The 16,688-nt window shown below is 28.5% G+C and overlaps 1 protein-coding gene across 3 annotated transcripts in view; it reads right to left on the reverse strand.

Annotated features, from left to right (window-relative positions):
• LOC107455314 (stAR-related lipid transfer protein 3) overlaps positions 1-11,352 on the reverse strand; it is a 57,466-nt gene extending 46,114 nt beyond the window's left edge. Inside the window, exons 1-7 of one of the 3 annotated variants that reach the window (XM_016072827.4) lie at positions 11,164-11,352; positions 9,709-9,973; positions 8,320-8,403; positions 4,914-4,991; positions 4,768-4,821; positions 4,381-4,507; positions 1,571-1,663 (exon numbers count right to left, since the gene is read on the reverse strand). In XM_016072827.4, the coding sequence (XP_015928313.1) occupies positions 1,571-1,663; positions 4,381-4,507; positions 4,768-4,821; positions 4,914-4,991; positions 8,320-8,403; positions 9,709-9,933 (661 nt within the window). In that variant the 5' untranslated portion in view covers positions 9,934-9,973; positions 11,164-11,352. Of the gene's footprint in view, positions 1-1,570; positions 1,664-4,380; positions 4,508-4,767; positions 4,822-4,913; positions 4,992-8,319; positions 8,404-9,708; positions 9,974-10,793; positions 10,933-11,043 lie in introns of those variants that run through there. The other 2 variants (XM_016072825.4, XM_016072828.5) reach the window with 2 other exon arrangements.
• Between the last annotated feature and the right edge of the window lie 5,336 nt (positions 11,353-16,688).

A 16,688-nucleotide genomic window follows, 5' to 3' on the forward strand; every position in this document is an offset into this window, starting at 1 on the left:
TTGGTTTTCTGATTTCCGGATAACGGGCTCTGTACTGTATTATCATTTTTTCTAATTAACGAAATAACACATTTTCAATTTAGAAACATCTAAATTTTGTATTTTAATTCGATGAATTAATAACATGTTTGAAAAATTCTCTAAAAAAATTTACACATCATAAAAATTTCTGTTCATTGAACTAAAATATTAAATACAGTTTTTAGTAAATCATTAAAACTTCATTCATTTTCAGAACTAATGTAAAATGTGTGCACTTGTAGCAACTTTGTTGGGAAATGATTGTGTATTTCTTAGAACAACCTTTTTTCTAAATAGTTATCAATTGTGAATTCTAAGAATCACTTAATCATAGTTTCCATTTTTTTCATGTTTAAGGTGAAGATATTTCTTAATGACAGCAAAGTATAAGTAAATTTTTAATTTCACAAATGTGATGTGGAAGGATTTTAGCCATATATCATATAAACAATTCAAACATATGCATAAAAGTATAATCACAAGGTAATTTGTTAAGTGCTAACAAAATCATAACAGTTGACAGCAAATATTTAGCCTATTTCAAATACTTTCCTTAGAAATTTATGGCAGAAAACAATGTTTAATGTTCTCGTTTTAATGTCATTACTTTTTTATTATTCAAATGTTTTCATTAAACCAACTTTATAGAGATAGAGCTACCAGTAGATCTTTTATTATTATAGAGCAGTTCACATTTTAAACTATCCTAAATGTAATGAAAGGGATTTTTTTCAAGAAATTTTCATATTAAACATAGGTTGAATTGTGTAAAACAATAGCATATTTGACCTTAAACACTTCATGCAGTGTTATTCCAAATAAATATGATATTTTTAACAATACACGAATGTATTTTTCTAGGTTATTGATTAGTTTTCCTGACAGCGTTTTTGACAAGAAGTGTTTTAATCCATGATCAAAGCTGTCAAATGCTGACACTAGTTAAAAATCTGAACAACTTGATTTTTGAAAATGATTTTTTTAATTTTGAAAACTTGTTTTTTTTTTCATGATTTATATAACTCGTAACTTTGGAGCATTGAGAAACTGTAGCTAAAGATGCATTTTAAATTATAAGTGAATTCAAGCAGCAAACTGAGCACAAATGCTTCAAAATTTACAGCAAACACAGTTTTTTAGGCCGTCTTTTTAACGCTTAATCTTGTCTTAATTTACTTAATATATTAAACTATAATTCCAATAGCACAAAACTTGATAAGATGTAACAAGTAAAAAGAAAGAACAATAAAAAATGTTGTTGACTCATTCATCTTTTTGCCTACCAGTACTGCTTAACAGTCTAGCAGTATATTGAATTTAACATTAGGAATTGAGACAAGTAATTTCCAACTAGCTGTTTAGGAAACAAAAAAAAATTCCATTAAAAATTTTTAATACAGGCCATAAGTCATGGATTAATTCAACATTTGAATTTCTCATATGATAAACAAGATACATGAAAATTGTTTAGATAAAAAAGTATTTTCGCTGCAAAAGTTGATTTGCTTTGTTAAAAATATTCATTTTCAAAACTAATTAGTTTAATTACCTGGAGGAGAATAAAATGCACTTCCATCATCACTTTGGGAGCGAGATAATGCTGGATGAGACAAGCCTGGATTTTGCTCTTCATCATATTTTGCTAAAAAAAATATTGCTTTTTTTAAATATTTAATTGGTGCTAGTAGAATATGTCAACATACAGGGTGTTCAAAAAGTATGGAAACAGTCAAATATCTCAAAAATTTTGAACCAAAACCAATAAAAAATCTAAAAATTTATGTATTAAATACATGTAATAAATGCATTCAATGATACCAAATTTGATCACTCAATCACACCACCTCAGGTAAATGCAGTAGCAAATTTAAAATCTTTAATAACTCCCATTTTTTTGTATATTTGAATTTTCTGGAACAAACTACTCGAATTCAACTTTCCATTTCGGTTTACAGAGAGAGCTGTAATCCTATAAATTTAAAACTGGGTTCAAATTGCTAAAATAAAGATATCAAAATATGCATGTCGTGTATATAAAAAAAAAGAAAATGAACTTGTATGAGATTTCAAAATAATGTATCCAAAGACACTAAGCTTGACCCCAATTCCACTTTCAGAGTTTGGGTAAAACTTGAAACATTCAAATGGTAACAATTATTTTGCTGTTGCAAGATCGATTCTCTACTGTGGGAAAAATTATCGAACTAATAAAGTAAAAATATTTTTTTTCTCCAAAATGGCTTTTATTTTTTAACATTCTCTTAGTAAGTTTATATTTTTCTCCCAGCTTTTCTCCCATCTCTTTGATACGTGGAATCGTTATGAGCAAAATATTTAATAAAAATAACACCTTTATTTGATAAAAAAAAACTTTGCGCATCTGAGTTGTTTTACAGGGTGCATAGACAAATTTTTCAACAAAAAATAAGCACTCTTTAAGTACTTTTTTAGCACTTAAGAAATATTTTTAAGCCCTTTAAAAAAATATCTAATTAGAATATGCGCTTTAATAATTTTTTTTCCCTTCCTATTGCTGAAAGTTCATATATATTGAAACCAAATGCAAAATAATTTTCAATGACTTTACATGATCTTGATGAAATAACTAGTTTCTGATAAAGAATTTTTTTCTGATTATATTAGCCACCATAAAAACAATTTATGCACAATTTTAAATATATTCAATATTGAGTGGATCATTCTATTTTTTTAATTAATAATTATTATACAAAATTAAGTAAAAAAAATTTATTCAAAATTAATTAATTTAATTATTAAAAAAGATTATAGAGTATTTTTTAGATTTGAATAAAAATTATTTATGAAAGCATATTCTACGAAATATTAACAAGATTGCTATTATTGATCACACCAAATTTATAAATATATATATATAAAGAATTAAGCAAACTAAGAACTCATATTAGAAGAGTAAATTAGTGAATTACCCATAATAAATTTTTATTAAAATGTATAACTTGGTTCAGTATTTCTTTAATGAAATACTTAAAATTTTTTTACTAATTTTGATATGTAAATACAATGAGTACAGAAACTAAATATTTTTGCTGCCAATAAATTATTATATCATCAGTTTTTATTTTTATGTTCTGATATTAAAAAATTTGTACCCCCTTTTTAATTTTGGTCAATTACAACACCATCTGTGAAACAAAATGCAAAACTTTATTGGGATAATCTTACTGAAGAATTCAAATCTGCTATAGAACATGGGGATTCGTATTTAAAATTCTAAAGTAGCCCCAACCCATTCCTTGAATATATTTAACGTATAAAATTTTTAGAATTTTAATCAAATACATATTTTGCAAGATATTTCACTATTTTCATAATTTTCAAACTTTAGAAATGATTAATGTTATAGAATATATAATCATTTATATTCAATATTAAAATTAAAATTGTTTTGAACTTAAAGAAACAAAACTTATAAAACTACAGTCTCTTAAGGCTTAAATATTTAAAAATTATTTTTTTTACACAAATTAAAGATTTTTGAACTCCGAAAAGATGCTACATCAATCACTTAAATTTTTATCTCCTTTGCTTAACATTTAAACCTTGAACATTAAGAAAAGAAAATCACTATTAGTATCTGATATTTCTATATTAAGAAATTTAAATAACTACGTATATAAATAGTAAAGTCAAATACATATGAAAATCCATCTTAATATGAAAGCTAAATTCTAAGTTACTGTACAAAAAAAAAAATTATTTAGTTATGGAAAAACAATACATATTATAATGAGTACAAACATAAAAATGCTTAGTAGTGATTAAGTATTACTAATCTTTTCAAACATTAATAAAAAAGGATGAAACAAGATTTTAAATCTTGTAAAGAAAAATGTGCAAAAAAGTTCAATGCTCATAATAGATATACCTAAAATTTAATGCATAGACAAACACAAATACCATAGACAGTCAATAAAACAATAGAATTGGGCAAAACGAATTAAGTAATTCGAATCAATAGGAATCAGTTCACCTTGGAGATTTGAATCATTTATTGATTCGGATCATTTACTAATTTGAATCACTTGTTGATTCAAATCACCAGTTGATTTGAATCAAATCTTGATTCGAATCATTTACTGACTGGAATCAGACAGTGGTTTGATAATGAAGTTGGACCTTAGTTTGGAAGCTTTAATGGATGATTGACTCTGTGCATGTTGAATAACAACCAGGACCTAATATAGTGTAAAGGTCTTTATAATGAAGGTTTAACTACAAGGGGGATACAAAGAAAGGTAGACTGGATACATAAAATTTAAAAACTAATCAATTGATAAGAATTTAGAATGCTCCAGATATGAGAAAATATAATCTTACCTAATAATGAGTTGGCCTTTGATTCTATAGGTAATACCCTAAAATCTAAAAACCATGCTTCTCCCCAAGACAATACAAATGAAGATAGTATCAGCACAACAGATGCTGTTGTATTAGAATGAGCCCACTAAAAGAAAACGAAATACGAATAAAATCACAAACAACCTTGAAAAAAGATAACAAATAAATTAATAAGAATGAATAGAAAATACATAGGATTCAACAGATTTTGAAATTAACTCCCTACATAAAGATAAGATAAAACATCAAGAAAGTACTTTCTAAAAAACAATTAATAAAATCAAAAATGCTTACATCTATTTCATAAATGTAAAAAGGCTAAAATAATAAATTATAATGTAATATTAAAAATTTTAAGTTACTTACTTTATATAAGAACACTTTTGTAATGATGAAAGCTGTAGTTCCAGTGGTAGTAAGCTAAAAGAAAATGTCAAAAATCAAAAAATTATGAAAAATGTAGGCAATAAAGAAAATGAAAAAAATTTAATTTATAAAAAAATAATGCTTACTGCTACTACCCACCAGTGAGACAATCTAATAACTACATAAAATAAAGCAATCAGAAATAATCTAGCTAATCCTAATACCTAAAAAGAAATAAATTTCAAATTACATTGTAGACACTTAACATTATAACATATACCAAGAGTACTTTTAGAAAAAGATACATTTTTTTTTTCGTTTACGGCAACAAATTTAAAGTATTAAATGTAAGAATATTAGCATCACAGGAGATATTCTGATATCTTTATAAAAATACAAGATTTTTATTTCCGCAAATTTTCAAATGTACAATCAGTATTAGAAAAGTAAAAATTAAAGTGTGAAAAAAGTATTAGAGCATATGAGATAAAATATATTAAGTTTTCTTTCTGGTGAAAAACATTTTTAAGAGAAAATAGCATAAAACTTGCATTTTCAGAACTATTTTGACTCCAGCCTAATCTCTGCAAAGTAGCTCATGAGATATATGGCAACTATGTAACTGATCAACAGATAAGCAATTTTATTAAAAAGCAACTTAATTTTTATTGCTAAAATGATTTTTATCATTGCATCCTTTGCTAAAATATTGAACTAAAATGAATTATTTTAAAGACTTAATAGTATACACTCAATTAACATAAAATAATAACGAGTGTCTAAATAAATCCCATATAATTGCACTTCCTCTAAATATGTAGCCCAATGTAATTTCAATGAAAAAGATGACTAGGGCAAAGCATGCCTAAACCTAAAATTGGTCAACTTTGACCTAACATTTAATTAAAATGCTCTTTTCTTAAATAGCTATTCTAACTTCAAATAAATTCCTTACTCACATTAAAAAACATACATTTGGGGTAAATAATAATTTTAAACTAGTTTGTGAAAGATAAAAAAAAAGGCTGAGGTAGTTCTGGTTTACAGAACAAAAGTCCAGATAACATATTCTTCCGTATAATAGATCCCCTAATATCTAATCAGTCAAAAAGAAAATTTGAAATGAAAAATAAAGGAGTCAAAATATTGAAAACGAAAAAATTTTAAAAAATATTATTTATTATAAGTAAACAAAATTATTAATCGCTTTCTCCTCCATTTTGAACAAAAACGATTGAGGCAAGAAACAGAAATTCGAGTCATCCTAGAAGGATAAATCATAATGTCATTTAACATACTTAATTTAAGCAATTGTAGAGTACTTTAATGTAAAAAAGCGAGTTGATGTTTAAAATGTACAAATACTTTTACAAGAACAAAAAGGCAATGCATAATATGTTGATGTGTATAGTGCGCAAAAAAAAAATGGATTACCTTTAATAACTTTTGATTTAATGATCCAATTTTCATATTCTAGGACTATCTTAATGGTTCAAGGGAGTGCCCTCAAATATACTAATTAAGAAGTACAGATGATATTTTAATCGATAAATTATGAAAGTACACAAAAATGTACTTTCTCTGAATAAAATACCTTTTTTTAAACAGATTCGGACTTCTGACCCCCAAAATATAGGAGGGAACAGCAATCTGGGATATACGGTTCCAATAGTTTCGTCAGGAGAGCTCTTCAAATTTTGGACCCCTACATATTAATTTTACTTTTTGCGTAGTTCTCGTGATCATTTTAAGCTAATTGAAAAAATTTTGATCACAATTATAGAATTTGTTTGTCCAAAGGAAGTTACACACAAAAAATAATTCTTAATAAATATTTATTATATTTTATGCAATAATGGTTAAAAAATTTTGAATTGTAAGGTATGTAATTCTTTGCCTCATTTTAAAGAATATAATTTTACATGGCAGAATACAAAATTTGAACAAAATTGGTCGAATAGTTCCTGAGAAATCGAATTTAAAATATCTGACTTTTTTGAAATTTAATTTCTCAGGAAATATGCAACCGATTTTGCTAAAAATTTTGTATTTTGCCATGTAAAATTACACAGTTAAAGTGTAGACCTTATAACTCAAAAATTTTTCGATTATAAAATAAAATAATAAATATTTACAAAAATGTTTTTTTTAGCATGGAATTATCTTCGGATAAACAAATTTTATAATTGAACGCAATTTTTTTTTTAATTAGCTTAAAAATTTGAGATATGGTAAAATACGTAAAAAGTAACTTTGCAAAAAGTAAGGAGTTCAAACTTTGAATCGTTCTCCTGAAGTATGAGGAAGATATTATATATACTACTAAATGTGGAATCTTGTTTTGTCCTACAAAGGTTTTATTTTAATTACTTTTAATCCTGCAAACTTTCTTTAAATTAAAGTGGTTAACTTGCATTTATTTCATTATCTAGAATATTTAATTTTTTTAAATTCTATGAACATTAGGAATTTTAAACACCAATCTTCAAATGGACTTAAAATATTATGTAATGTGATAAAAAAACATGAATTTTCCCATTGTTTTTATTTATTTCAATTTATCTGATTTTTTTCTGACAGATTCTGATTTTCTGATTCTGTTTTTTTCCCGAGTAATAAGCTTAGCAGTTGTTAATTTTAAATACTTAAAAGAATTGAATTTTATGCAAACATATTACAAGGTTAACTGCTAAACCAATGATGCTTGACCAATGATGTTTATATAACTATCACTACCCATAATTGCTGTCAACATGTCTGTCTAAATACTTGGGCATGCAGCCCTTTATTGGTCAATCTGCTGTATATGTGGCCTTTCACTCAAAAAGGTTGTGTTTCCCTACAATACACATTTAGAATATAGATATATCAGAATGCTTAAACAGCTTAAAAAGGACAAATATATATAATTAAAAGATCAACTCCCAGAGAAAAATGCATAGCAACATCAATTAAAATACTCACAAATAATGAGAACTTATGTTAATATTAATGCATACATAATATTTGTAAAGAGGAGATATGCTTTTTAGTAAATCGAAGTAAATAACAAAAACTGCTTACGATAAACCCTTTTTTTCCCGTTAACTGTTTCGAAAATAATAATAAAGGGAGTCCATTAATATGGCTCACCCCTTCTCAGAACAAATAGGGGAGCAGAATATGTTCAATCACAAAAATGATGTTTAGGGAAATTCAGGCAGCACTGGGAAATTTTTTTTGTCTAATTAAATGAAAAAAATTTTGCAAATTTTTTTTTGTATAAAAAAAGAGGCCACTTACAAATTATAATTATAAAGTACAGTAAACTCCTGATTATCCGCCTTGCGGATCATCTGAGTCACTTTTTTTGTGTGATGATAAACAACATAGCATTAAGAATTGAAAATTAATAAATTCATAAAGATGGAACTATTTATAACAATATTTTTATATGACAAAATAATTTGATATAACAATATTTTTATAAGGTGATGCTAAAAAAGAATTCAATATAGTTTTAAATAGAAAATCACCGAAAAGTAAAAAATAATAATAATAAAAGATGCATACCACAACATCAAACAGGGAAGATGTTATGTTATAATTCAGGACTTCATTTTTAAGAGCTGTAGCAATAGAGCTATCTGTAGATATCTAAATGAATAAAAAATTTTACATAAATAGTAATTCATACAAATAATCTTTATGTTGACAATAATTTGCAAGATTAACATTAAAATTACTGAACAATTTTGCTGCAAAAACAAATTTTAATGCTTGTTCATTGGTTAACAAAAATCACTATTTTGAAAAATCAATAGAATGAAAATTCTATCATTAAAAGCTACTTTATTTTCGGAAAATAAAATTAAGTACTTTTCTAGTGGCTTATTCGATAATTTCTCATTTTAATATTTAAAACCAATGTTTAGGTCCTATCGAATAAAATTGATTTTTCCCTCCTTATTTGGTGCCGTTTACTCGCCTTACCCGAAATCATGGTGATTTCTGCAAATATTTGAGGGGTTTCATTGCTATTTTACGATATGCCTGACTTTTTCTACCCTTACATGCCCCATGAGAATTTTTACATGCGCTAGACAGCATAATTTTTCAACTCAGGTATGTATAGTGTGCAAAATAAAAAATGGACCACCCTCAATAACTTTTGATTTAAGGAACAGAACTTCACATTTTAGGACACAATCTAAAAGGTTCAAAAGGGTGCCCTCGAATACGCTAATTAATTAGTGCAAATAAGATTTTAAGTTACAAAATTAGACACAAAAATGTATTTTCTTTCTTCATTTTTTAAAATACATTACATATACGAAATTAATTTTAAAAAAGGCAAATAACAAGGCATTATTTAATTTTAAGGCATTATTAAGGCATTATTAAAAAAGGCATTATTAAAAAAGGCATTATTAAGGCATTATTAAAAAAGGCATTATTTAATTTAAATTTTTCAATAGCATTTATTAATGTAGCTTTAGAAGAATGTAGAATATTTTTAAAAAGATAATAAAATGACATTATATTGAGTAAAAAAATTTTTAACAATCAAGGTTTAAATTTCAATCATTCGATAATTATAAATGTAGCATAAACGTTTTGCATTTTGTGAGAAATTCTTACATGTAATAATTTCCATTTGTAATTTACAACACTTTCTCATTAAAGATTTAGGAAGTTAAATAGCAAGAAGTTAGACTATGCAGCTAACAGGCCCTAGGTTTGGCTCTATTTACACCTACAAGAACCAACAAGCTTAAAAATAAACATATTAAGCAATTATTTCTTAAAAAAAGAATAATATGGTTTCTTTATGACTCAATAAGGCAATAGAATAATCACAATATCAAAAAATTTTCAGAATAGCTTTGTAGTTTAAAAGAAAAATAGTAAATTTAAAAACATCCTATATAAAAGGGAGAGAAACACAGAAATTCAACTTACTACTGTACAAATAATCCACACAAGGAAAGTAAACAAAAGGTCAAACACTGTTAACAGAATAAAAAATCTCCTCGTGATAGACATCCTTCCATCTACAGAGACTCCGTCCATTATTGATGGTTCAATGCTAGGAACATAATGACCATTTACAGATCCATAATTAGAACGAGGTGGACCAGAAGAATTCGGCAGAAGATTAGGATAGTTTGTACGATTAGACCCCATAAAAATATGTAAGCCACTTACATTGCAAAACTACAGAAACCTGGAGAGAAAAAAAAATTAGAAAAATTAAATTACTAAACAAAGAATCATATTTTATGTATGTATATAACATATTGTAGATAATTTCACACATTCATAGTTAGATATAACAAAGGATAATTCTGCATCAGAATTTATCAAAAATTGGGCAGTAGCACTAGAGAAACTAAAAAATAAGTAAATCACAGAAATGGAAGAACTCAAAAAGTAAAACTCGTAAAGCTACACATATATTAAGGCAAACATCAGTTATACATCAAGGCAAATCATTTTATATATATACTTTAATGCTTTCCAATTTTAAGAACTCGACAGTGGTAGAACATGGTATTGATAAGGGAATATCCTTGATAGAGCTATACCATTTCTAATATTTACAGATAAAAGTTATACAAGAGTAGTAAGTTTATTTATTTTACTTATTTTTCTCATATTCACATGAAAACCAGAAAAACAAACTTATGACAAATTCAACAGAAAAAATTTAAAAAACTAAACACTTGTGTCCAAATGAATCATTTTTAAGTGATATAACACTCTGCTGTTCATTTAAAATTAGAGATAATAATTCAGAAAAAAAAGAAACGTTGAAAAAATAAAATATGAACAATAATTTACATTCTTTTGTAATTGAACAAGAAATTTGTGTTTAACTTCAAACATAATCAAGCGGATTACTAAATATATTTAGGTGTTTTTAAGAGAAACAAGCAACCGAGTATTTTCAAAAAGTATTTGAAATAAGTCTATTGTACTCGTATTATCATTAGTTCTTAAATGAAAAAACTTGCTGTGAGATTAATGAATTTCACTATAGTTACCTGACCCTCCATTTTTCCTAAAAACCATAGGTTTATAAATATTTGTTAGACATATTATGTGTGTGCTCTCGGAAACAGAGGACTTAATATCCTCATTAAGAGTTTAAACAAAAACATAGCCTGATTGCTATTATATTTATCAGAAACGACTGCCGCAGCCATTCCTTTATTAATAATATTTACAATTACATTAAATTTAAAAATACAGTATATATGCAAGGGAACATATATTTTTTATATAATAGAATACCTCTTTCTGGAACAAATTGAAATTAACAAGCCCGTTGATAAGATTTTAGTCTACTGTTAGAAGATAAGTAGTGGAGGAAAATGAATTAATTAAAAACTAACTTGTTTACATTAAACTTACCCTTCAAAACTTTTTCCTGTACAAATTGACAGATCGTTCATGTGACGTCATATTCAATACCTCATGCTAATGATTTTATAAAAAAAAATAATGTATTTAAATTAATTTAACAAGTAAATGTTTATAATACTTTTTCTTAAAAGGTAGAAAAAATTAACTATCAATATCAGATACCGCTCACGTGACTTCGGTGTTTGGAGATTGGCTGCTTTTGGTTGGGTACGCTAATTTCCGAACGCTAGTGAGGAACGCTATGTATTTTTTTAAATCCAACCTGCCACTACATTTTCCATTGTTTATTTATATTTGTTTGCGAAACTCTCGTGCTGTCAAAAAATAGATGAAATCAATCAGCCCACAATTGGACAAATCATAAGATTCGCTTCCCACGGGATCGCCAAAGTCAAGCAACACTATCCGCAGTGAGTGGGCAGGTGTGACCTCTTCGATCAGTCTGCGACGAAACCGAGGGTGCAAGGTATTGGCCCTCATTAATCTGTTCTACTATAAAGTGCTAGACATATCATGCGTCATCAGTCTACCAAAGTGGGGGCCATTCCTTCAACAGAGAATCAAAATAATGATGGCATGTGTTAGGATCATCCTCAGGAATGTTTCTCAAACCTCCGTCAATAGCCAATTATACAGCTTTATTGTAAAGCAAATAAAATACTACAACTAAAATCAAGCATCGACAAATCATTGAAGTTAAATATTAATACAATAGAGATGTCTAAGCTTCCGTCACTTCACTTACCCTTCTACTGGTAATCCATCAAAGGGCAGGGATAGACTGGCTGGTAGGGTGTTGTGCCCATGTCCGAGAGGTTGTGAGTTCGATCCCCTCCAGTCGAAGACTTCCCGTATACAACATGGTGACTTGTGTATGCTAAATCTGTCGGAGTCACAAAGTCCTCCAAGTTCCCATGACAAATCTACTTCATAATGATGATCTATTCCATTCCCATAACAAATCAACTCTAAGTTCTTATAACGTCTGGTGTTATTTGATCGCAGATTGCTTGCGTTCTGCTTCATGTCGAAATTACGATCTGCGGATGGATGATGTGTGAATGTGTCCTCCCTGTAAAAGTGGATGTAATGTATGTATGCCGCTTTTGCTTTGTCCACTGAGAACTTGTACACACTGAAATGATGGGAACATAAGGGGAAATTCTCCCTGCCTCCGGATTAGTTGTAAGCGTTTACATTTCACTCCTTTCCAATTGGCGATCGAAATGAGCTACAGGTGGTGTAGAGCAAAACTCACTACCTATGGCAACATTTCGTATGCTTTTACCACCAGCGTGTGGAGAGTCACAGGAGAAGTAAGTAAGTTAGTTTCTGTCTCGATTTTCAAATAAATTAAAAATATTTTAAGTTAGGAAACTATACGGAACTGAGAACAACATTGAACATAATTCTGAAAGAAAACGTCATGCAAATTTTAAAAAAAAAATATTTTTGACAAGTAAATACGAAAAATATTAATATAGGGGAAAATATCATAATACAATCCTATACAACTGAGAATAGGGTCAAGACATGGAACCGGTCTTTTCCCCAGCTGACGTATTCGAGTGTAGCGATTGCGAATAATGCAACTAGTAGCTTGCAAGAGAAATGGAAGGATTTGAGAAAACTGATTACTGAAATACTTTCATATCTACTTATTCGAGGTAAAGATGTAAAGAAAGGGAAGGCACGCGATAGATGAATATAATGATGAATAATAACCCTGGGCAAACCCATGAAAGGCAAAGCATTGGTGAAAACCATCCACTATAACAACTAGGCAGCTCACTGCTGCATTTTAGACTTAAAAAATTCTGGACAATGTGATATGTTCTTTGAAATGCTTTGAAGTATTCTCTCAGCATTCCCCATTAGTAAGATTTGTAGCATTCCCCATTGTTAAGATTTGCAGCATTCCCCATTCTTAAGATTTGAAGCATTCCCCATTATTACGATTGATCATTTCTTAGTGGACGGTTAACAATAAAAATATCATTTAAAAAACAAGGTTTAATCTTTTTTTTTCCGGGAGAAATGATTCCCCCCTCCCCCCCTTGGCATCAGCACTTACATGGAATATTCCATATAATTTATGAATCTTGGATAAGAGTCTCATTCACACCGAACTAATCGTGGAAGTTCTTCATGTTTTTTGTTTCTCTTTACAACGCAAATGGCAATTATTTTCATGCACAAAAAAAAATTATAAAAATTCAGGAACTTCCTGACAGTCTTCTCATCAGGCTTAAATTTCAAGGATAGTATGTGGATTCAAAAATCATCGAATCCACTATGTGGGTCGACTGTTTATTAATGGAATAAATGCTTCTCAATGTGAACCATTAAAGAATAAGAGCTCTACGTTTCGTGTTGCTGACATGCATAGCTTGTTCATTGACTGCATTAGAGCCAGCATTTCCATAAAACATCCAGAGGAGAGAATATAAAATATCCAAAGGACAGAATATTTACTGTCCTAAAGCCATCGGATGTAGCATATTAGATTTTCACTTATTTTTCCTCATCACAAAGCTCAAACACTAATGACTTTCAACTTTTGTCCAGCAACTTGATATAGGAGTCTCTTTATCTTCCTAATCGGATACGTTGATTTTAAATTCCTTAAATGGAATATCTTGATCCACTGAACATCGATAGAAAGGGGAAAAGGAAAAAAATCTATTCCCATTACTGATTAAGAAAAATTTAGGAACACACATTCCCCATTAGCACATCACAGGCGTATCAAGTTTGAATTAAGGTGACATTTTGGAGATGGCTGATGCGTTCTTATACTCTGGTCTAGTCCACCCTAAAATATTTTAGTAGCAGAATGATGATGAGATTAAATGCCGATCTGCGCATGATAGGTTTAGATAGTTTTCCAAGCCAAAAAAACCACAATCAATAATTTTTCATTAAAAAAAGAAAAAAAAGAGAGAGAGAAATCGTGAAGACGAGTTTGTACCAATATTAATGAATGTAAGAAATTGGAGTGGTTGATAAGACTGAGAGATACGATTAAGATTTCGGAAGAAGAAATACCATATTTTTACATTTTTATTTAAGAACTATTTTATCTATTTCTTTCAAATGTTGCATTTTGCCATTTAAAATTGCATTGTTTAAAATGATAAAAAAAATTGTATACCTTCAATTCAAAATTTGTCGGTCAGTAATTAAAAATAATAAGAAACGATTCAAAAATATTTTTTTACATGGAATTATGTTTGGATGAAAGTTATAATTGCGTGCAAATAATTTTTGATTCGCTTAAAAGATCCGAGTTGTAGCGAGATACCCAAAAAGTGAAATTAACATTAAGGGTCCTAAACTTTTGACTCCTCTTCTGACTAAATCAGGACCATATTTCTAGATTACGACCCCCCCCCCCCAAATTTCAATTGTCCAAAATCCGAACCCGCTGGGAAAGAAAAAGTATGCTTATTCAGAGAAAAGTGTATTTCTGTATCTGATTTTGTAACTTTATTAATAGTACTAATAATAAGCATATTTAAGATCGCCTCTTTGAAATGTTATGATCGGCATTTAGTTCGTGAAAACCCGATCATTAGAACAAAAGTTATCCAGGGTTATATAAATTTTTAATTGGCACACTTCACACTTTAAATATGTTTATAACTTTTGTAGATAATTATTTTAGTTACGAAATCAAACAGAAGAAGGTACTTTCTCTGAAAAAGCAGATTCTTCGGAGTTTTCAATTAAAGAAGTAATTGTATGCTATCTATAAAATATTTTCTCAAAAAGAAAACGGAAGAAAATATAATTGTAAAAATGAAATAAAGGAAAAAAACTTCTTTGTATATTTTTTGCAGCTGTCAATGGTCTAAAATAATTTAGGCCACAATGAGGAATATGCCTTCAAATACGAAAAGTAAATTCAATAAATTAGGGGATGATGCAGTAAAAAAAATATGTGAGGATTTAAAATTATTTTTTTTTAAACAGTTTACATTTTTATGGGTTGTACAAATCACACTGGCTCTGTTTGAGTGGTGGTGGCTCAGTGGATAGAGCATTCGTTTTCCGATGAGGTGATACGGGTTCGAATCCCAGCGATGGCTGGTCGAAGTAAAATCCGCATCCGGCTCGCACCGATCGCACATTGCTGACGTAAAATATTTTCAGTGGTAGATAGATTATTGGTTAGAGTCCCCTTGCCGTCAGACTAACCGTGGGAGATTTTCGTGGTTTTCCTCTCAATGTAACGCAAATTCGGGTTAGTTCATAAAAAAAGTCCTCCACGAAGGCAATTTCTCCCCAACGCTTGATCCAAGAGTTCACTTGTCTTCCGGATTGGTTTCAAAATTACAAGGCTACGGAGTTGAACATTAGTAATCGCAAACCCAAAAATTGGGTCGGCTGTTCAACGACGGTTATAAAATAAAATAAAATGACTCTGCTTTGATAAGCAGTTAATTTCTACTCAATTTTCATCCAAATTTCCTGCGTTAGTTGCAATCTTTTTAATTTCAAGGCTATCCTTGAGTTTAATAAAAATAAAATAAAACAAATTTTACTTTCTTTTTCATGTTGTACATTTTCATGTTCTTCTTCATTTCCTTGATTCATGATCAACGTATTTAAGAGAAATCTAATCACTATTTCCTTCCTTAAAACATGAGAAACGCTTTCCAAATGAAGAACACTTCGTAAAAATAACTTTCCTTGAAGTTTAATTCATTAAAATCGAAGACCCATTTATGTCGAAAAATGAATGACCTCAAGATCTCCGTATTCATGCAACCCCATTTTTTTTATTTTGAATATTTTAGTACATTATGCAGGAAAAAAACAGTAATGATTATTGACTTTGGCGTTTTAAGGCATTGTAATGTTTTCTTATGCGTTTCAAATGTATTTAAATGAACATTTTAAATTTTAAATAAAATTTATAAGCCGATGATGTTTAATAACTTCTTTCGTTCTTTCATTTTTTTTAATAATTTTTTTAAAAAAATCATTTTTTTTATCGATAATTTTTAAAACTTACAGCATTGAATTGTTTTGAAAATAGTATTCTTGTTTTGCAGATCTAATGTAACATAATCCTTTTGTTAAAGATAATGCAGAGAGGAAAATGATTTTGGAACTGGTAATATTTTAAATTATTTTAAGTATTAAATTCTTTACTCATTGGCTTTATTTACGAATCTCATTGGCTTTAATTTAAAGCGAAAAGAAAAAACAAGATACCACGGTTCTATTAATAGTCAAACAATGAAAGCACATTAAAGATTGAGAAAAAGAGCGGTAATAGGTTAACTGCAATTAAGTCCACGCACTAAATATAATTTTATAAATTAAAATTTCTTTAAAGAAACGAAACTTACTTGTTTTCCTTTTTTTTTTCTTTAAACAATAAGAAAAAAAAAGTGAGAACGTGAGGGAAGAGAGACAAAACCTAAAAGAGGAGAGTCAACATGATAAATATCTCTTAATAAAATCTGTCTTAAGTTCTTACATAGAATATTTGTTCCTCATAT

Source organism: Parasteatoda tepidariorum, chromosome 11 (genome assembly GCF_982258835.1).
Source record: "Parasteatoda tepidariorum strain Cologne lab strain chromosome 11, Ptep-v5.0, whole genome shotgun sequence".
Lineage (NCBI taxonomy): Eukaryota > Metazoa > Arthropoda > Arachnida > Araneae > Theridiidae > Parasteatoda > Parasteatoda tepidariorum.